The sequence below is a fragment of the Marmota flaviventris genome, chromosome 18 (assembly GCF_047511675.1).
Source record: "Marmota flaviventris isolate mMarFla1 chromosome 18, mMarFla1.hap1, whole genome shotgun sequence".
Classification (NCBI taxonomy): domain Eukaryota; kingdom Metazoa; phylum Chordata; class Mammalia; order Rodentia; family Sciuridae; genus Marmota; species Marmota flaviventris.
Window position 1 is genome coordinate 31,536,649 of NC_092515.1, and position 20,841 is coordinate 31,557,489.

Sequence of the window (20,841 nt, forward strand, 5' to 3'; positions counted from 1 at the left end):
CTCCGGTTGACACGTGGCCCAGAAGGTGGCACACACTTCGCCAGGGAACGCGGCCAGGGTCGCGCAGTCCCGCCGGCACCAGACTCCTTGGGGTCAGCGGATCCACGCGGTCCCGGGAGAGGACCGGCCAGCCACCCGGGACCGCACGGCGCGGGAGGGGAGTGGCCTCCTCGGGGCGGAGCAGGGCCGAAGTGGGCGGGGCCCGGGGAGGCGGGGCCGAGGGCGGCCGAAGTGGGCGGGGCCCGGGGAGGCGGGGCCGGGGGCGGGGCGAGTCCTGGACCTGCCGGATCCCCTGGTGCAGGCGCGTCCCGCTGGGGCCGAGGATCCGGGTGCCGGCCGCTGGGCGGTGAGTGCTCGTCCAGGCCCCAGGAAGGCAGGCGGACAGTGGGCACCGAGGGTCCCGCCCCGGGGTCACTTGGCTCCGGAGCCAGGCTGGCCGCCCGGCTTGGGGAGGAGTTGCCTCGGTTTCCCCCAGGGGAGGGAGAAGAACGGGGCGTCGCGAGGGCGGGAGCCCCCTGGCAGGGCTCTGGGGATGTGGGCAAATTGGCCGGAACCCTCAGTGGTCTCTGCGACCTGAGAGGCTGTGCCTTGGGGCTGGTGGGGGCTGTGGAGCGAGGAGACTGTGTCCTTTCTCTCCATGGTCAGCGAGGGACATCGCTCACCCTGCCTGCGCCCTGTAACTCTTACTGGGGTCTCTGGCCTCTCCCTTCCCCCTTAGTGCGGAGAAGGCCCAGTTCAGATCCCACCCTGCCCAGACAGGCCCACCCACCCAGGCCTGCCGTGTGCTGCAGTCTCGGGCTGTGGGCCTCTGCTTTGCTCTCAGGTTGGGGGAGCAGCCACCTGGTCCTACCTGACTTCAGGCAAACTGAAAGCTCTCCCACTCCGCGGCCTTGGGGTGCGTCTTCCTCAGGTGGATGGGGCTGGAGCGGGGACCCAGGCTCCCAGATGCTCTGACTTTCCTGGCTCTTTCCCTGTCTCCCTGCCTGGCTCTCCATGGACCATGACCTGGCTCCTCCAGGGCCCTTGTTCTCAGAGGGGAAAAAGCAGGCCTGCCACCCCTCCTCTGGCCTCTTAGTGAAGACCAGGTTGCTATCCCCACTGGTCCTGTGTTATGGCACTGCCAGAGCCCCTGGTCTTTGGTGACTCAAGCCCCCTTTGCCTCTCTCAATCTGAGTCTGAAAGTGCCCCGTCCAGCCACCTCCCTCCCACCCTGGTGGGAACTCCTCTGCAGCATAGGCCCCCACCCTGAGCGTGTTACTTGTGAGGTGGCCGTTCAGTGTTCTGCAGCTGCAGCTCTTGTTTCATTCAGCTAGCGGCTGTGGCTTGCCTCTGTCACCCCCTTGGGTCCTTGTGTGCCATTGGAGCCACACAGAGCAAGTTCATTCTTTCATTCCTTCCAACAACCTTTCTCAATGCACCGAGGGAGACAAGGGAGACCCAGCCATGGAAACATCAGACAGCACTCCTGCCCTGCTCTTGTGGAGTGCACACTCTAGAAAGGAGCACCAGCCGTGAAGTAAGCAACACATGGCATCTCAGGGGGTGAGAAGAGCTATGGAGAAAAAGAAAACAGGCAAGGTTGGGTGCTGTGGTTGGGGATGGCAGTTTTGTATAGCATAGACAGGGACCATGGAGCAAAGTCTTAAGGAGGTGAGGGACAAGCCAGGTGACTAGTTTGGGGGGGAGGCTTAGAGATAGTACCCATTAAGCAAAGAGCTGGTGCAAATGTCCTGAGGCAGGAATATGACAGGCAGGAGCAGGCCTGACTTGTTCTTGGAAGGAGGAGGAGGCCAGTGTAGCTGGACCAGGAATGGGTGAGGAATTAGGAGGAAGTGAGTGCAGAAAGGTAAGTGGCAGGGAGCTGAGTGTTCACTGAATGGGTCATTGAAGGTGGCAGTGTGGGCCACCACAGGGCTCTGAGCGGGGGAGTCCACCTGCTCTGCCTTAGCAGGTTCAGCTAGCTGTGAGGCTGAGAGTGGACGGTAGGGCATGAGGGAACAGGAGGACACAGTGAAGGGGGACCACCCAGGACAGAGATTTCAGGTTCAGTGAGTATTCTGAAGCTTGGGTTGCCAGGATGTGGGGTGCAGGAGAAAGGTAGAGCCTAGGAGGACGCTGAGGCTTTGGCTTGAGCATCTACAAGTCTGGGGCTGCCATCGCTGAGATGGAGCTGTTTAGGGGGAGGGTCAGGGCTTTGGTTTTGTGCTTTTCCAGCTTGAGATGCCCCCAGACATCCATGTGGTGTCAAGTAGGCCACTGGGAAGAGTGAGGGGTGGGATTGGAGCTGGTGAGGACAGTTTAGGCATCGTCACCGTGAGGTTGGTATTTCAAGCCAGGAGAGCAGGTGGGCTCACTCAGGGAGGGGGGTATGGAGGAGAGGTCTAGTCCTTGAGCTCTGGGGCCTCAGTTCCAGGAACCAGCCAGAGAGAGAGAGAGAGAGAGAGAGAATCCAGTGGGGGAGGGGGAGTCAGAGTCTGGTGACCTGAGGGCCATGAGGGGAGCGTGTCAAGGGGGAGGGAGAGCCGTGGGGACCGACGCCTCTGGCAGAGGAGACCAGAGGAGACAAATGAGATTGTGTCATGGGAGGTCACGGGTGACCTCGACCAAAGTAGCCATCAGAGGGTTGGAAGGGCCATCAGAGGGGAAGAGCAGGAGGATTTGAGGACAGCTGTTCAGCCATAGACAGGGGGCAAAGGGGCTTGGAGCTGAACGAGGACAGCAGCCAGGGTGGGCTTTACGTTCACGGAGGAGGAATCAGTCCACAGTGTCCCCATGGGAGTGGTCTCTGAGGGAAGAGCAGCCGAGAGCAGGGGAGGAGGATAGACCCTGTGGCCAGGGGAAGGAGGGAATGGATCTAATGCCCCCGGGGAGGCTTGGCTCCAGCTCGGACCCAGGCAGCCCTAGCTGGGCCTCCTTGGGCCTCCCTTTCCTTCTGTCTGCAGGGGGTGGAGGCTAAGATTTTAACACACCGAGCACCTGTTGTGACTGCCAGGCAGGCTGTGATGTCAGGAAGGAGGTGTCCGGGTGCAGGCCTGAGCTTGGGGGTAAGGGAGGTGCCACGTGGGTCACCTTGACCCTCTGTTTCACAAAGTGGTGCCTTTCTTTGTTTCAGCCTCACCTTGGGGAGGACAGTAGTGACTCCTAACCTCTAATAACTAGAGAAGAAAAGGCAATAGAGACCGACTGAAGTATTGATCTAAAGAGGGGGAGTCTGCCCAGGTGATAAAGGTGCAAGTGGTAAGATTTCAGGCACAGTTTTTATGGAATAAGTGATCAGTGAACATCTACCTATTTCCCTCCCTTCCAATTTAAGTGGAAGCAGGAGTAACTTAAGCTAGATATAACGAAGAACTTCCTGAGTTTATGAACTTCCTGAGCTGGCTAGTGAGGACAGCACCGAGGTCAGTCTTCTTTGCCAGGTGTTTAAGAAGAGCTAGAGCAACACCTGCTGAGAGGCGGGGCTGGCTGAGAATCCCTGGGGATTCTCCTCGCTCTGAGGTTTCCACAGGATTGGCACAAATGGGATTTTCCCACTGCTGGCAGGAGGACAAATCACCAGGCCTCATGGCTTGGGCCAGCCTCTCCCTCTGAGTCCCTTATGTCACTAGCCAGGCAGCCCTGGCCTTGGCATGTTTGGGAAGGGCCTGCTCCTTGCAGCTCCTGTCCCTGGGGGTGGGCACGTCTGCTGGGTGTGTCTCGGGTCTCCAGTGGGCCCTGTCCTGCCTTTCAGTGAGGGCCACAGTGGACGCACCAGGCTTTGTGCCAAGATCACGGTGCTCTGGTAGCTGGCTCCGGCTTCCGGCCCATCCTTTCGGGATTTCCCCTGAAGGTGGGGTCTGTGGACGCCCCAGGACTGCCCGTCCTGTGCCCCTCTCTGCTCAAGGCTCACCCACAGTTGGCCTGGCCTGCCTGCTCCTCCTGCCTGGTGGGCTTTGCTGAGAGGCTGGGCTAGACTGTCCACATGAGAAGGAGGTAGCGGATGTCCCTCCCCGGGCATCCCCTAGGTCAGAGGAGTGGGCACTGCCTGGGCTCGGCCTAGTCTTCACCTTCCTCTTCTCCTGGCTGCACCCTGCTTGCCAGGCTGAGGGCTGAGGAGGGTGCTGACCCCTCTTCTGGGCTATTCTCAGGGAGGGAGAGTGGGGGCAGTTACTTCCTAGGACCTGGACAGGGGTTGGGGGCTAGTGTCTCTGCTGCTGAGACGACCCCAGGTCCCACCCAGAACTCCACTGCCCCTTGCTGTCCTCCCCTCCCTTGTCCCTGGTTGTTGGTGGCTCAGTGAGGACACCTTCTTGACCAAGGAGAGCTGTCTTGATTCCTGGTTTACAGTGGCCTGTGCATGGGGACACCATCTCCCCCAAGCTGCCGGACACACAGGTCCAGGTGACATGCAGGCCAGGCATGAGGCCAGTCTGCATGTCACTGTCTTATGAGAAGGTGCAGGATGCTCCCGTCCCCCCTCTCCCTGCTTGGAGGTTTGATTGATGACCCTTCCCAGGGTCCTCTGCTGGGCCAAGCGCGTGCCAGGCTTAGGGATGGGGGCCAGGAAGAGGAGACCCAGGCTTTGCCATGGGCCCAGCAGGAAGCCACCAGCAGGACAGAGGTGAAGCCCCCAGGCCACTTGCTGCCCGTGTCCCTCTGCTGTCTTCTTCCCTGCCTTTCTTCCTTTCACTTTCGTTTTCCCTGGGCGCTGCACCAGCCCGTGTCCCTGACCCCGTGACAGTCACAGAACTGACCATGCTGAGAGATTTTCTCTGCCACTCAGGGATCCTGCTAGCGCTTGACGCTTCTGGAGGTCACTTCCCCTCAAATTCCCAGAGTCTGGGGGCTGAGCCCAGAGTAAGCCATTGATGACGGCCACGGTGACAGTGCCAGCCTGTGATGTGTGGTGGTGTGTGTGGAGGAAGTGAGGGCCGCGGGGGCGGCTGTGTGTGTGTGTGTGTGTGTGTGTGTGTGCAGACGCTCCAGCAGGCTCTGAAACAACTTAGTTGGCACCACGGTTTTCCACCTCACCTCACCTGGTATCTCGGTAGCCACGTCCCCCAGTTGGGTGGCCGTGGGTCACCTACACAGGGGTGGGCGCGAGGCCCTGTGGGGAACTCCAATACAGGGGGTTAAGGGCATGCCTCCTGAAGTCGCGCTGCGTGCCTTCAGGTCCCAGCTCTGCCTCCTGCACGGTTTGTGCAACCGTGACCCTGTGTGCCTCAGTTTCTTCCTCTGTAAAAGGGGGCTGAGCACGGCACCGATTTCAGAGTGGCAGGCAGGGTTAAGTGGATTCACGCAGCAAAGCATTTAGGATGGTGCTCACGCATTATTGAAGCTGCTTGGCGGGAGTCTGAGCTTGGTGGCGAGGTCCTCTCTTCCTCCCTCAAAGAGAGCCAGTTCCCTGATCCCCCAGGAGACACTGCTCCTCATCTTAGCTCCAGCCCTTTTGACCTCTGAAGCCGGGGATGGAGCAGGAGATGGGAGCCAGGGGTTCTTGATTTAGTTCTTGGCTGCTTCAATCTTGCCGTGGGACCTGGAGCTCGGGCCTGGTTTGCGGTCTGTACCGTGGAGAGCTTGGGGTGCGTAACGCTGGGGGGGCGCCATGGCTGACCAGGTCCTGGGGTGGGCTGGCCGCCCCTCCCTGGCTGCTGGGGAGCCCTCCTGAGCCCTGCTCTCTGTCTCTCCCTAGGTTGTGAGATGTGCTCCCAGGAGGCTCTCCAGGCACAGAGGAGTCACCTGGTGGGGCTGCTGGTCTCAGGGTCCCTGGAGGGCTTCGAGAGCATCTTGGACTGGCTGCTGTCCTGGGAAGTCCTCTCCTGGGAGGACTACGAGAGCCTCAGCCTCCCAGGCCAGCCTCTTTCCCGCTTGGCCAGGTGCCTGCTGGACACTGTCGGGAACAAGGGCGCTTGGGGCTGTGAGAAGCTGGTCGCAGCTCTCCAGGAAGCCCAGGCCGGCGGTCAGTCCCCTGAGCCACGTGACGGCTGGGACCCCCACTCACTCCACCCAGCCCGAGACCTGCAGAGTCACCGGCCGGCCATCGTCAGGAGACTGTACAGCCACGTGGAGGCTGTGCTGGACCTGGTGCGGGAGCGCGGCTTCATCAGCCAGTACGAGTGTGATGACATCAGACTGCCCATTTTCACGTCCTCCCAGAGGGTGAGGCACGGCCTGGGGTCCGCGTTCACAGGAAAGGCTCTTAGTCATCCAGACTGACTGTGCCTGGGAGGTCAGCCCGTGGGGTAACGCGGTCCACGGGATTCCCCCTAAAGAGCAGCCAGGAGGGGAGGAGCTGCCCTTGGTTATTGGCAGTGAACCACTGCTGGTGAGGGCAGGAGGTTGGCACCAGGCTCCGGTTCTGGTGCCGGAATGATGCAGGGTCAAGGTCAGCTCTGGGTGCTTCCGACTTCTGTGTGGAACCTGTGCATCTTTAGTCTCTCCTGTCTCAGTTTCCTCATCTGAACAATACTCTAAATAGTTCCATACTTATCTTACGTGATTTTGGGGAGAAGTTAATATGGCACATAAGAAGCACACATCCACGTCACCCCTGACTGCTGTTATAAGCCATGTTCTGTCCTTGCACAATCTTATCGCTGTCTTTTAAATGAACAGCTCAACAGAGCATAACGCTTCACTATATTAAGTCTGTATCAATAATTGAAATAGCACGCAATGTACTAATATGTTCTCGTAGGATTTCTGATGGGAAATCATGTTAGATCACAGGCGTTTGGAGCTGGGATGTAGCTGTCCCTGAAAATACAATGATTCAACGGAGACCGCAAGGACAGAAAAATGTCTGTGGGTATTTTTTGAAACACTCTGTTTTATTTTTCTCAAACAGCGATCGTCAGGCCTCCAGATGGAAAAGAGGCATTAACATTCCACTTGACAGAATAGGGAATTAAGGCCCAGGAAAGTGGTTTGGATGACGGTGGTTGAGCAGAGAGCCACTGTTGGACCACAGCCTTGACCATTCATTCATCACTAATTCATTCACTCATTTATTCAGCCAGATGCTATTCAGAGCTTATCACATTCCAGGCTCTTACCTGAAGTTTGTACTCAGAGTCCATGGTACTATGGTAAGTGCTCTGTAAACACTTGCTGCTGAAATGAATGGATTGCTGAGTGAATGAATGAAGTGGAGTTCAGTTGGAGTTTTAGAATAGTCTGAATTGGGGAAATTTGTAGTTTTTATTTTTGCCTGTTTTTAAACACATATTTGATGTGTGGACCTAGGTAAGGCTAGGTGGAGGATGATGAAATAAACTACTCTGTTTTCAAGTTGACTCAAGTTGGCTAATTATTCACAGTGCAGACACATTGTGGTCCTCTCTAACTAGTGCAGATAAGACCTACCTGTTCAAGTCTCTTGTGTTTTATTGGAGGGATAGAAGCGGCCCACCCAGGAAGTTACAAGTTAATGTCTGGTTGTCCCTGATCAAGTGATCAGCAGTGTGGTCTGGTCTGGATGCTCTGAGGGATTTGGAGAAGCTAGCTGAGATGCCTAGGGCCCAGACAGAGGAAGTATTTGGATTGGTAAAGAAAAAAAAAATGGTATAGCTTATGGATCAAAGAAGAAACCATACTGGAAATCAGAAAGTATTTAAGATCAAAAAATAATGAGAGCTGGGTGTGGTGGCCTGTAATTCCAGCAGCTTGGGAGGCTGAAGCAGGAGGATAATGAGTTCAAAGCCAGTCTCAGCCAAAAAAAAAAAAAAAAAAGCGAGGTGCTAAGCAACTCAGGGAGACCCTGTCTCTAAATAAAATTCAAAATAGGGCTGGGGGTGGGGCTCAGTGGTTGGGCACCCTGAGTTCCATCCCTGGCACTGCCCCCCAAATGAGAATATTATTATCAAAGTTTATGAGATGCAGCTAAAGCAGAATATAGAGGGAAACGAAGAGCCTTAAAATGCTTAGGTTGGGCACGAAGACGGGCTGGATTTCATGAACTAAGAATCCCTCCTGAGAAAGAACTAAGTGGACCGCAGAAGCCACATGGAAAGTGGGGACTGAGCTGAGTGGTGGAAGGGACAGTGGGGAGCAGAGCTGAGGACTGGGGGAGGGGCCAAGGGCGGCCCAGAGCGCTCTAGGTGTTTAGAATCCACCTTTCTCTGAGTTTCCTTCAAGTTGTGCTTTGGTGTTTGGTGCCCGCCCCCACATGGCCGAATTTCAGATTTAGTGTGGGTGGGAACTGTGGTATGTCCTATTAACATGACCCCCCCCACACCCCCCCCCACCCCCCGGGAACCTTTCAATTTCCTACATAGAGGTGCTACCATTGACCATTGATAATGATATCAGGTTGGGGGCTGGAAAGGACTGTGGAATGAAACAAAACGCAAGCTGAGGAACTAAATCCATAAAGTAACCAATGCTACTGTTGCTGCCTCAACGTGTCTGCACTGTAAATAACCAGCCAGCTTGCAGACAGAGTAGTTTATTTCATCATTCTCAACCTAGCCTTACCTAGGCTCACTTAAACATCAAATATGTGTTTAAAAGGACCTACTATGTGCCCCACACTGTACTCAGCCTTTTCCCTATACTACATCATTTAATCCTAACTACGTCCTCCCAATGGTTTGGTATGACTACAGTCTTCCTTGACAATGTGGAAACCATCCAAATTGCCCATCTGGGAAGGGGCCAGCTAGAATTTGAATCCAGGTCTGTTTTTCTCCAAAGTTTAGGTTGTTTCTTTTTTTTGGTGGGGGGGGGGTAAGGGGAATACCAGGGGCACTCAACCACTGATCCACACTCCCAGCCCTATTTTGTATTTTATTTAGAGACGGGGTCTCACTAAGTTGCTTAGCACCTCACTTTTGCTGAGGCTGGCTTTGAACTTGCAATCCTCCCGCCTCAGTGCCCCTCGCTGCTGGGATCATAGACGTGCACCACTGCACCCAGCTCTTGTGTTCTTTCTCTGTCATAAAATGTGAGGGCTTCCTGTGGTCTTGCTCAGTTGGGAATAACAGTTGTTAGGAAACCTGAGACTGGTAACACCAGCTGTGACATCAACTGTCCGTGTGACTCATGCAACTGCTAAAGTTAATGGGACTGGGGTGTCAGAGTGAGCTCTGAGTTGCTTGCTCCTGTCACAATATTAACTTAAACATTTTTAGATTCGGAAACATACCATGCCTACAGAGTAGTGGATAAATTTCATACATACCGGATAAATATATTGCATCACCCTGATTAAGAAAGAGAACGATATCAGCACCCAGACCCTTCTTCAGTTGCAACAACCAGAGGCAACGTCTGGCCTGACCTTGGTGTTAATCATTCCTTCGCTTTATGGTTTTAGCACCTTTTAAACGAAACCCTTAAATGCTGGATTTTTTTTTTCTTTTGAAAAACTGAGTAGCAAGCCACACATTGTTGTGTAAGGAAAGGGCCAAATTGCCCTTTCTTAGGTCAATGTTCCCAGGTCAGGGAAGCTTAACAGGGTCTTGTGGATGTGGACTGGCCCTGCCTTCCCTGGTAATTTATAAGGGACTCTGGGAGGTTGGTGGACAAGGTCAGGCTGGAGGATCTGGAAGCACCAGTATGAGAGAGGAGCTGCATGTCCAGTGGGAATATGGTCAGAGGAGGTGGGCTTCTCTTTCACTCAGTTGTGAGCTCACCAAAGGCTATTCTGGCTCCCAGGAAGAGGTCAAGACAAGCGCCCCTGTGGGGTGAAATGAATGTCCTCAGCTGACTTAGGCAGCAGGGTTGAGAGGAACAATGCTAGCTCATGGTGAAGACAAGTCACAGACAGATAAGGATGAGGGCCAGGCTTACCTGTGGTCTCGGAGGTGACGGCCCTCAGATTTGAGTCAGTGGTGATTCCATCTAAACAGGTGGCCCTCTGTGTAGCACACAGCCGTCATCCTGATATTGGCCTTCCTGTGTTGGGTTTCCTGTATCCCGAATACTATGTCTTCTTCTTTTATTATTTATTCCATTATGATAGATCATATGTCTTCTAGAAAGAATGTGTGTCTGTCATTTCAACCATACTTTATTGATAGTTAGACTGGGTATAAAATTCTATGTTGGCCATCATTTTCCTTTAGAATTCTGATGACATTATTCCGTTACCTTCTCTTCCGGATGTTGTTGCTAAGAACTCTAAAACCATTGTATATGTCTTTCTGGAAGCTTTTCAGATTTTCTTTTGGTCTTCAACATTCTGAAATTTCACACTTAAGTACCTCGGGTGCTGGATACCCAACAGGCTCTTTGAATGCAGAAGCTCATATCTTTATGTTCTGGGAAATTTAATTGATGAGTTTATTCCACTTTATTTTCTCTCTTCTCTCTTTATGCAATTATAATTACTTGAGTGTTAGAATTTCTTGACTAACTCTTTAATTTCCTTCTATTTTCCATTTCTGTTTTTTGCTCTATTTTATATATGATATTCTCTATTGTAAACTCTTACATTTTTCATTTTTGCTATCACACGTTTAATGTGCAAGGGCAATTTTGACTATTCCTTTTTTATAGCATCTTGCTCTTGTTTTATGAATACAATCTTTTCTTTTCCTTAATGATACTTATTTTGTTCTGTTTTGTTTGCTTGGGTAGGTTAGGTTGTTTCCTTCATCACACATAAACTTTTCTATCCAACAAGTTGCTTTCTCTTTCCCCACTGGTTTGACTTTTACCTCCCATATTAAATATTTTCTTTGGGCATATGGTAGTCCTTGGTTGTCCTTCTTGTTATTGAAATAGAGAACTTTAAAATTCAATGAGTGTGCAGGTGAAATTTGTCTGCTATGCATTCCACTGTAGAGATTTTGGGAAATGGCAGATTGAGATATCTGTCTGTCTATCTATCTATCTATCTATCTATCTATTTATCTGCATCTTTAGACTTTCCTTCTGGATTGACCAAATTCCTTGCCTAGACCCGCCTGGGGGTAAAGGTCTGATAACCACAGTCCTGGGAGCCCAGGGGCTGCGAGGCAGTGGGTGCTGGTTGGAAAAGTTTCAGTGTTCAGCGTTTGTTTTGCACCGGGTCATTAAACCTGTGTTTGGTGTATGATGAATTTAATTGTGCCTGATGTCTCATAATCCAGAGATCCACCCCCCACTTCTTTTTTTTTGGTACCAGGGATTGAACCCATGGGCGCTTAACCAGTGAGCCACATCCTCAGCCCTTTTTTGTATTTTATTTGGAGACAGGATCTTACTGAATTGCTTAGGGCCTCACTAAATGGCTGAGGCTAGCTTTGAATTTGTGATCCTCCTGCCTCAGTCTCCCGAGCCGCTGGGATTACAGGCGTGTACCATCACACCCAGCCAGGGATCCTCTCTTTACCCTTTCCAGAATATCAATAGGCCGACTTTGCCACGGCAGGCAGGGATATTTGCTGGTGGCTTGGAGTGGGCAAGGGCATCTGGAGATCTAGTTCATAGAGCACTTTGACTCAGTGCTTGCCTTTGTCATTTCCTTCGGTTCCAAAGGTACTGGATGATGAGAGTCTCAGAGCCTCTGACAGATTCTAGAATGTACCTATGCACTTCCTGACTTCCCTATTGTTGGCTTGGGATTTGGCTTTCCGGAGTCTTCTGAGCACTGGGAGTGTGCCCGGTACTCTTCTAGGGGCAGAAGGAATTGAGCTGCTGAGTGTGTTAGAAAGTGCTCGTGCCGCGGAGAGTTGGTAGAGTGTTCTGGACGTGGAGAGGGTAGGGAGAGCAGGGAGCAAGTGAGTTCACGTTTAAATAGAGTAGTTGAGAGATCCCACTGGGAAGATGGAATCTGGGCAAAGAACTGGAGGAGGGGAGGGAATTTGCCATGGCCCAGGTGGGGAGAGGGCATCACAGGTCGGGGATGCAGCCAGAGCAGAGGCCCAGAGGCAGGAGCATGCTGGGATTCCCAGGGAATAGGAGCCCAGTGCTGAGTCGGGTGGGCAAGGAAGAGGAGGAAGAGGGGAGGTCGGGGTGCAGCTGGGAGCTAGATGGTTATGGACAGAGACTTTTGTCTGTTTTGTGCCGTGAAGTTTACTGTGGGACTCAGGGTTTGGTTGTGCTGTTTAACAGGAGGTGTGAGGATCTTTTGTTTATAAAGGAGATGACGGGGTAGGGACACAGAAGGGAGGCCCATTTGGCAGGCTCTGCGGTTTTCTGGGTGAGCAGGGTGTTCTAGAGGGGGTACGGGGGAATGGCGGGGCTCTGCAGCTGTAGACGAGGCCATGTGTGGCCACTGAGTGCTCAAAACACGTGGTCCACACGGATATTCTCCCCACTGTTTTGTGGGGAGAAGAAATCTTCCATTGTAAAGAGAAGATGCAAGCCGGGCGCTCCCTGAGTCTTGTTCCAGCAGCCTCGAGAGGGAAAGCTCATCAGATTTTAGAGACAATATGGAGGAAAGAATGCTGCATTATCACACTCATTTTTTTTTTATAATATTGACTATGTGTTGAAATGGTAATCCTTTGCATATCTTGGGTTAAATGGAATATATAGTTAAAATCAATTTCATCTTTTTAAACATTAAAGAAGGTGGCTGTTGGAAGATTTTAAATCTCGAACATGGCTCACATTTGTAGTTGATTTCTAGTTCCATTGGGCAGTGTTCTAGGTATCCTTAATGGTGCCCAAAGGATTTCTGGTGGATTGAAGCTTCAAGGGTGACTTCAAACCTCTGGGGCTAAGCACCTGGAAGATGGCGTTGACTTCAGCTGATATGAGGATGGCTCTAGGCTTGGCACATGTGTGGGTGTATGTGAGCGGAGATGGCAAATCGGCAATTGATGAGCCAGGCCCAGATTCAGGGACGAGTTCAGGCTGGGGGTCAAGAACAGAGATCATGTTCAAGCATTGAAGCCATGAGACTTGAAATCACTTTTCTTTCAAGTCATCGACAGCTTTTGGAATCATTTTCCTTATCTTTGTACATTTGTTTATTTTTTTAGGTATTTACTTCTTGAGTGGGTTTGGAGAAGGAGCCAGATTGGATGAGTGTGTTTATTTCACCATCCAATATTGTACCAACTTCTTTTAACTCCTGTGATAATTTATTTGTTTTTCAGGCCTTTTATTGTGATGGCAGAGAGATCCTATGGCATTGTAGTTCATATAGAGTATCTTTTATCTTAAATGCTTGAATCAGAAATGTCTTGGTTTTCTGGTTTTTTTTTCAGATTTTGGAATATTTGCATATACATAATAAGATATCTTGGGGATGAGGCCCAAATCTAAAAGTGAAATTCATTTATGTTTCATATACACCTTATACACATAGCCTGAAGATAATCTTATACAATATTTCAAATAATTCTGTGCATGCAACAGTTTCATAGTATGGAATCATCCACTTGTGACATCGTGTTGATGCTCAGAAAGTTTTGGATTTGGGAGCATTTCCTATTTCAGGTTTGCAGATTAGAGATGCTCAACTTGTACTTGGTCGAAACCTTCCCACACCCCTCCTCAGCCCTTCTGGAAAAATAATGGCTTCTTCTTCTCCCACAGGCAAGGAGGCTGCTTGATCTTGCCGCAGTGAAGGCAAATGGATTGGCTGCTTTCCTTCTCCGGCACATTCTGGAATTACCAGTCCCATTGCCCCTGCCTTTAGTGGGTATGTGTTTGTTCTTCTCAGTTTGTCAGAAAGGAAAAGGAAGTCAGCGCAGATTCATGGTTAATAGCAGAGCATGCATCCGTTGGCACCCACATATTGATTCTGCATAAGCCTCCCATGAGAGTCAGTTTCCTCATTTTAAAGCTAACATGGCTCCCGGACTCATCGGGCTTGCAGGGAGGGAATGAAAGGATGAAATTATTGACCTTGTCCCTTGGCTTTGATCATGTCCTGTGCTGCATATTGATTACTAGAATTGCCATGAAGCAAGGGCTAACAACAGGTGCTCCTTACCGTGCCAACTCTTGTTGTCTGCACTAGGAAGATCCAGATTCACTTTTAGAGGTGGGCTGGGTAGCTCTTGACCTCTGGAATGTAGTTTTTGTTCTTCTCCAGTTTGTCAGAAAGGAAAAGGAAGTCAGCACAGATTCATGGTTAATAGCAGAGCATTTACTCATGATCAGAACCTCAGGGACCAAGTGGATTTAGAGAACATGGCACCCCTCAGTGCCCATGCTCACCAACCCCACCCAGGAATGGGAGAGGCCTGTGCACACAGCTACAACACACTGTACAATAAATGCCCTTTGCAATAACCCTGGGAATTAGGTGTTTCCTCCACTTTACAGATGTGGAAACTGGGCAGGCAGGTTAAGTGACGAAGCAGTGGAGACGGGTGTGACTGCAAACTGTCCTCACCTGCACTGTCTTGTGGGGAGAAGAAATCTTCCATTGTAAAGAGAAGATGCAAGCTGGGCGCTCCCTGAGTCTTGTTCCAGCAGCCTCGAGAGGGAAAGCTATCAGCACTGAAGGCCCTTGAGCTGTGTGCCTGGTGCTGACAGATGGGTTTCTCAGCCTGAGTCCTGGCCTCTCAGCAGCGAGCAGGCCTGAGGGCGGGATGGCTGGAGGCCTGTGCTTGGCATGTGGCTGTGTGTCATCTCCTTCAAGAGCAGGATAGAGACATCAATGCACAGTACCCAGCTGGCCCTTGGTTAACGATTATTGATATCATCAAGCATAGCTGGCGAGGCAGGCACTGGGGACACCGTGCCATGGGGCAGGTGCTGCTGAAGGTGACAAGTGATATGTCTATTGATATCTTTAAAATGAGATTTTTTTTTTGAGGAATTTGGTGTCGTTAACCATGGCTGTGAATCTGCGATGGAAGTCAGGGTATTGGAAGGAAAGGTCTATAGCTTCTGGTGTCTGCTTAGTGCTCCTGATATAGCCAAAGGGCAGAAATAGCAACAGTGAGCATAGCTCTGGGAGCAAAAGAGGTGACACGTGTCTGTAGTCCCAGCCACTCAGGCGGCTGAGACAGGAGGACCACTTAGCCCAAGAGTTGGAGTCCAGTCCAGGCAGCATAGCAAGACTCCATCTTAAAAATGACCAAAAAATAAAACATAAAAAAACATAGACACAGAGCATCTGCAACTTCAGTGAGCTGAGAGCTCCCTGCAAAAATTACCTGTTGGCTCCTGGGTTGAGAACGGGCCAGTGTTTGGTTGGGGGCAGTGCGGCTCCGATGATGTGAACCGTGCTGATGTCCTACCAGCCTAGCTCTTGGGACCGGCACTTCTCTATTTCCCAAAAGAGGAACTGACCCCTCACACAGGAAGTGGTTTGCACACCCTGGAACCAGGATGATAAAGGAAAACATCAGCCCTCTGGATGCACCCTGGGCACGCGAACTCTCCCTGCAGAGGGGACAAGAGGAGGATGGGGACGTGCAGGCAGAATCAGAGGGTCTTGTCTGAGTGCTTGGCCTGGGAACCACGGTGACCTTGAGACCCTCCAGTGTCCAGCCCACTCAGATTTTTGCAGGTTCCTCTCACCGCAGCCACCTAATCCCTTTTACCATGTAAGGGAACATAGTCACAGGCTCCAGGAATCAGGACGTGGACATCTTTGGCCAGGGGGCACTGCAGTGCCTGTACCAGTAATGTTAATAGTGAATACCACTTTTGGATTGTTTACCAAGTGCCAGATATTCTTCTAAACCCCGTTCATCTCACTGCTCCTGAAACAGTTCTTCAAGATGTGGATTGTTCCCATTTCTATAGATCAGAAAACCAAGGCCTGGTCAGGTTAGGTGGTGTCCTCAAATGAATGGTGGATGCAGGTTTTTTATTTTTTATATTTTTAGGTATAGATGGACATGATACCTTCATCTTATTTGCTTGTTTATTTATTTTTATGTGATGCTGAGGATGAAACCCAGTGCCTCACACGTGCTAGGCAAGCGCTCTACCGCTGAGCCAGAACTCCAGCCCCTGGACACAGGTTTTAAACCCAGGTGTGTCTGACTGCAGAATCCTAAGCCCTTAGATCCTGTTTCCCTCTAGGAAGAGGCAACTGAAGATGAGTGGTGAGGGGACTTGTGTAAAGCCACCTGGCCAACATGGTGGGAACAGCATCAGAACACAGGTCTCGTGACTAGAGCCCAATCCCCACAGCCAGTCTGGTGTCAGTAGTAGTCAGGGCACTGGATGATGTCTTTGGAGCATTTACTTTGTGAGGGACATTGTTCTTGGCACCGGACATGCATTATCTCAGTTGATCGTGTTAAAGCTCCATAAGGTGGTGACCGCCAGTCTCCCCACTTCACAGGGGAGACAACTGAGGTTTAGGTGGCTGTCTTTGAAGTCCCCAGCTAATGGGCGCCCTCTGGCCCCTCTCTCCTATCAGCACATTCCTCCCCGCAGCCCGCTCCGGTTGGGTCCCACCTTGACCACAGTCTCGTCCTCATCCGCTCTTCTGCTGTCTTCCAGCTGCAGAATGCCGGAAGTACGTCTCCAAGCTGAGGAGCACGGTGTCCGCGCAGTGCCGCTTCCTCAGCACTTACGACGGCGCGGAGAATCTGTGCCTCGACGACGTGTACACAGAGAACACCCTGGAGCTGCGCACGGAGGTGGGCACGGCCGGGGCCCTGCACAAGAGCCCCGCCACCCTGGGCCTGGAGGAGCTCTTCAGAGCCCAGGGACACCTCAACAAAGACGCGGACACCGTGCTCGTGGTGGGCGAGGCGGGCAGCGGCAAGAGCACACTCCTGCAGCGGCTGCACTTGCTCTGGGCGACTGGGCAGCACTTCCAGGACTTTCTCTTCGTCTTCCCGTTCAGCTGCCGGCAGCTGCAGTGCGTGACCAAACCGCTGTCCTTGAGGACGTTGATCTTCGAGCACTGCTGTTGGCCCGATGCGGGCCAGCAGGACGTCTTTCAGTTCCTCCTCGACCACCCCGACCGCGTCCTGCTAACCTTCGACGGCTTTGATGAGTTCAGGTTCAGGTTCACCGATGGCGAGCGCCACTGCTCCCCGTCGGACCCCACGTCAGTCCCCACTCTGCTCTTCAACCTCCTGCAGGGCAACCTGCTCAAGAACGCACGCAAGGTGCTGACCAGCCGTCCAGACGCCGTGTCGGCCCTCCTCAGGAAGTACGCGTGCACCGAGTGCCACCTGAGGGGCTTCTCAAAGGAGGCCATCGAGCTTTACCTGAGGAGGTGCCATCCTGAGCCTGGGATGGCAGATCGCCTCCTCCACCTGCTCCAAGCTACCTCAGCCCTGTACGGCTTATGCCATCTTCCTGTTTTCTCATGGATGGTGTCCAGATGCCACCAGGAACTGCTGCTGCAGGACGGGGGGTCCCCAAAGACCACCACAGATATGTACCTTCTGATCCTGCAGCATTTCCTGCTGCGTGCCTCCCCACCAGACATGGCCTCCCACATCCGGGGACCCAGCCTCCTCCGAGGCAGGCTCTCCACCCTCCTGCACCTTGGTCGACTGGCTCTCTGGGGCCTGGGCATGTGCTGCTATGTGTTCTCTGCCCAGCAGCTGCAGGCAGCCCAGGTGGGCCCTGATGACATTTCTCTTGGCTTCCTGGTGTGTGCCCAGCGGGTGGTGCCAGGGAGCGCGCCAGACCTGGAATTCCTGCACATTACTTTCCAGTGCTTTTTTGCCGCCATCTACCTGGCGCTGAGTCCTGACGTGCCCGTAGCCTCGCTCAGACACCTCTTCAACTGCCACAGGCCGGGCAGCTCTCCACTGGCCCGGCTGCTGCCCACACTGTGCGTCCAGGGCTCCAGGTGTGAGGAGGGCAGCGTGGTGGCTTTGCTGCAGAAGGCCGAGCCGCACAACCTTCAGATCACAGCAGCTTTCCTGGCAGGGCTCTTGTCCCAGGAGCACCGGGACCTGCTGGCTCCGTGCCAGGTGTCCAAGAAGGCCCTGCTCCGGCGCCGACGAGCCTGTACTCGCCGCTGTCTATCCCGCAGCCTCCGCAAGCACTTCCAGTCCATCCCGCCAGCTGTGCCGGGTGAGGCCAAGAGCATGCACGCCATGCCTGGGTTCATCTGGCTCATCCGGAGCCTGTATGAGATGCAGGAGGAGCAGCTGGCGCGGGAGGCGGTGCGCGGGCTGGATGTCGGGCACCTCAAGCTGACGTTTTGCAGGGTGGGCCCCGCAGAGTGTGCCGCCCTGGCCTTTGTGCTGCGGCACCTCCAGCGGCCCGTGGCCCTGCAGCTGGACTATAACTCTGTGGGTGACATTGGCGTGGAGCAGCTGCTGCCTTGCCTTGGTATCTGCAAGGCTCTTTAGTGAGTGCTGCTGGGCATTGCTGGTCGGGCATGGCGGGGGGACAGGGCCCGAAAAGTTATGCCCATTGGGATCCAGACGTCCCGGTGCACCCCCTGGTACGACACAGGCCAGACCCTTCCCCATTCTGGGCTTTAGTGTCAATATGTGACAGCCATGCCTTAGTCAATGTCCCCTCTACCAGGTATGGTGCTTGCTGCTCTTTCCGGTATGATTTCATTTAATATCCACAGCCACTCTGTGCTGGCGGCAGGGCCATTATTATCCCCCTTGTCCTTGATCTGAGGCTCAGACAAGTGAAGTGAGTCACACAGAAGGGCTGGAGATGCGGCTAGCATTTCTCACTCCCTGAGTTCAATCCCCAGTGCCATGAAAACAAACCAACAAATAGAGACAGTCACAGGCTGGGGCTGGGGCTCAGCAGTAGAGCACTCGTCTCCCATGGGTGAGGCCTGGGGTTCACCACATATTTAAAATAAAATTTTAAAAAGGTATTGTATCCTCCTACAACTGAAAAAATATTTAAAGAAGAGAGAGAGAGAGACAGTCACACAGGAAATTGCAGACTGGGTTTCACATTTTTCTGACTATCAGTTTTCTACTCTCCATCTCATCTCTGTGGATGCACTTCTAAGGCTCTAGGAAAACCTCAAGGTCATGTGCAGAGTTTTTTTTGGGGGGGATGGGGGGCGTTATTGAACTCAGGGTCACTCGACCACTGAGCTACATCCCCAGCCCTTTTTGTATTTTATTTAGAGACAGGGTCTTCCTGAGTTGCTGAGCGCCTCACTGTTGCTGAGGCTGGCTTTGAACTTGCGATCCTCCTGCCTCAGCCTCCCAGGCTGCTGGGATTACAGGCCTGCTAGTTTCCCTAGTCCTTTTGATTTTTATTTTGAGACAGTGTCTGGCTAGGTTGCCCAGGCTGGCTTCTGACTGGTGATCCTTCTGCCTCAGCCTCTCAAGTTTTAGGGAATATAAGTGTGTGTCACTGTGCCCCACGTGGCCCACTTTTTTTCTATCAGGTAGTGCAGTGTGCAGGTGGGATTTCAGCATCACCCAGGGGAGGGAGCACTGCAATTCTGTAGAACCCATGAAAAAGCAAAAAGTTGTAGACAAAAGTTAAAATCTATTCACAATCTTCTGGGTCTTTTGGGCTACTTTCAGGTGACCTTTATTGACCCTAAGCAAAGGGTGAGAAGACCCTCCTTGAATGTGAAGGTGGTGCGTCTTCTCTGAGGCAAATCAGCAAGCCTTCTTTTCCTCCATGAAACAAATACATGGGATCTACTTGAACTTGTTCAGTGGCTTTCATTAGCCCCGAGATAGGGACTGTGGTCATAAGTTTATAACATAGATTATGGGTAGTTAATCATCTATAGTATTATGTCTATTATGTACAATTAATATAGAATGTAAGTATGGCTGACCTTGTTGTGGTCTTGGAGGAAACAGATCCCACACTTAAACTGGGGTGAGCTGAGGAGAGTCTAATAAAGGGACTGTCTACAGAGGTCATGAAGAGCCAAGGGGGATGGAGCAGGGCCCTGGGGCTAGTGGTGGTTGGTGGACCCGAGGCTCAGGGAGGGCAGACTTATTAGCTGAGAGGAAGGAGTGGCCAGGGCATCCTGAGCAGCCTGGGCTCCAGGAGAGTCAGGCTTGGCCCTGGTCAATGCCTCTGGTCAGTGCCTTCCTCTGCTGAGCCACCGAAGAGGCAGATCTGCCCCTGCTGCTGATGGCCACAGACGTCAGCCTCCCAGGACCAAGAGCCTGGCAGAGAAGGGAGACAGAGCACCTGGCCAAGTAACGGCACCATACTGCACTTCCTCTGGAGGGACGAGGTGTGGTCGTCTGGCTGGGGAGTCGGGAGGCCGTCTGTCTGCTAAGCTGGTTCTCCCAGGGGTTCTTGAATCCCAAGAGACCAGAATGATTCTCATAGACCAGTCCGTCCCTGGAATTCTTCAGTGGGTCCTCTCTGACTGATCAGGAGTGTTCCCATGTGGTGTGCAGAGGGCTGTAGGGAGCTGGGCGCGGTGGTGCACGCCTGTAATCCCAGAGGCTTGGGAGGCTGAGATGCGAGGATCGTGAGTTCAAAGCCAGCCTCGGCAACTTAGCGAGGCACTAAGGAACTCAGTGAGACCCTGTCTCTAAATAAAATAAAAAATAGGGCTGGGGATGTGGCTCAGGGGTCAAGTGTCCCTGAGTTCAATCCCCAGTATCAAAAAATAAATAAATAAAAGGGCTTTAGGGAAGCTGTGGGTCTGTCTCTATTTTCAGATAAAGGTGAGGCAGGCTGCATGTGCTCAGACTACAGTGTGCAGAGTTAACTGATGCAGGGCAGATTTCTGGGCCTGCCCCCCGTAACTCCCATTCAGTGGGTGGCCTCGGTATCTACAGCTGTCCCACACATTGCTGGTGATTCTGTTACAGCTGGTCTCACACCGAGAAGCCCTGGTCTGGAGGAATCAGCTTGATGTTTCCATTAGCAGTCGCCACCATTTGGATAAGCATTCCCCAAAGGTCCACGTGTGAAAAGCTTTGTCCCCAGAGTAGCACTACTGGGAGATGGCGGGACCTTTAAGAAGTGGGCCTTGTAGGAAGTCTGCAGATTTTTGGAGGCGTGCCCTTGAGGCGGACTGTGGGACCCAGCCTCTGTCTCTTTCTCTTTCCTCTTTGGCTTGTGATGTTAAGAATGTTT

General features: G+C 52.4%; 1 protein-coding gene across 8 annotated transcripts in view; it reads left to right on the forward strand.

Annotated features, from left to right (window-relative positions):
- Nucleotides 1-267: 267 nt before the first annotated feature.
- Nucleotides 268-20,841, forward strand: part of Nod2 (nucleotide binding oligomerization domain containing 2) — a 35,219-nt gene continuing 14,645 nt past the window's right edge. For 6 of the 8 annotated variants that reach the window (XM_027939038.2, XM_027939040.2, XM_027939041.2 and 3 more), the window contains exons 1-4: nt 268-346; nt 5,672-6,138; nt 13,453-13,558; nt 16,330-18,148. In XM_027939038.2, the coding sequence (XP_027794839.2) occupies nt 5,680-6,138; nt 13,453-13,558; nt 16,330-18,148 (2,384 nt within the window). In that variant the 5' untranslated portion in view covers nt 268-346; nt 5,672-5,679. Of the gene's footprint in view, nt 347-3,188; nt 3,238-5,026; nt 5,562-5,671; nt 6,139-13,452; nt 13,559-16,329; nt 18,149-20,841 lie in introns of those variants that run through there. The other 2 variants (XM_027939039.3, XM_071605226.1) reach the window with 2 other exon arrangements.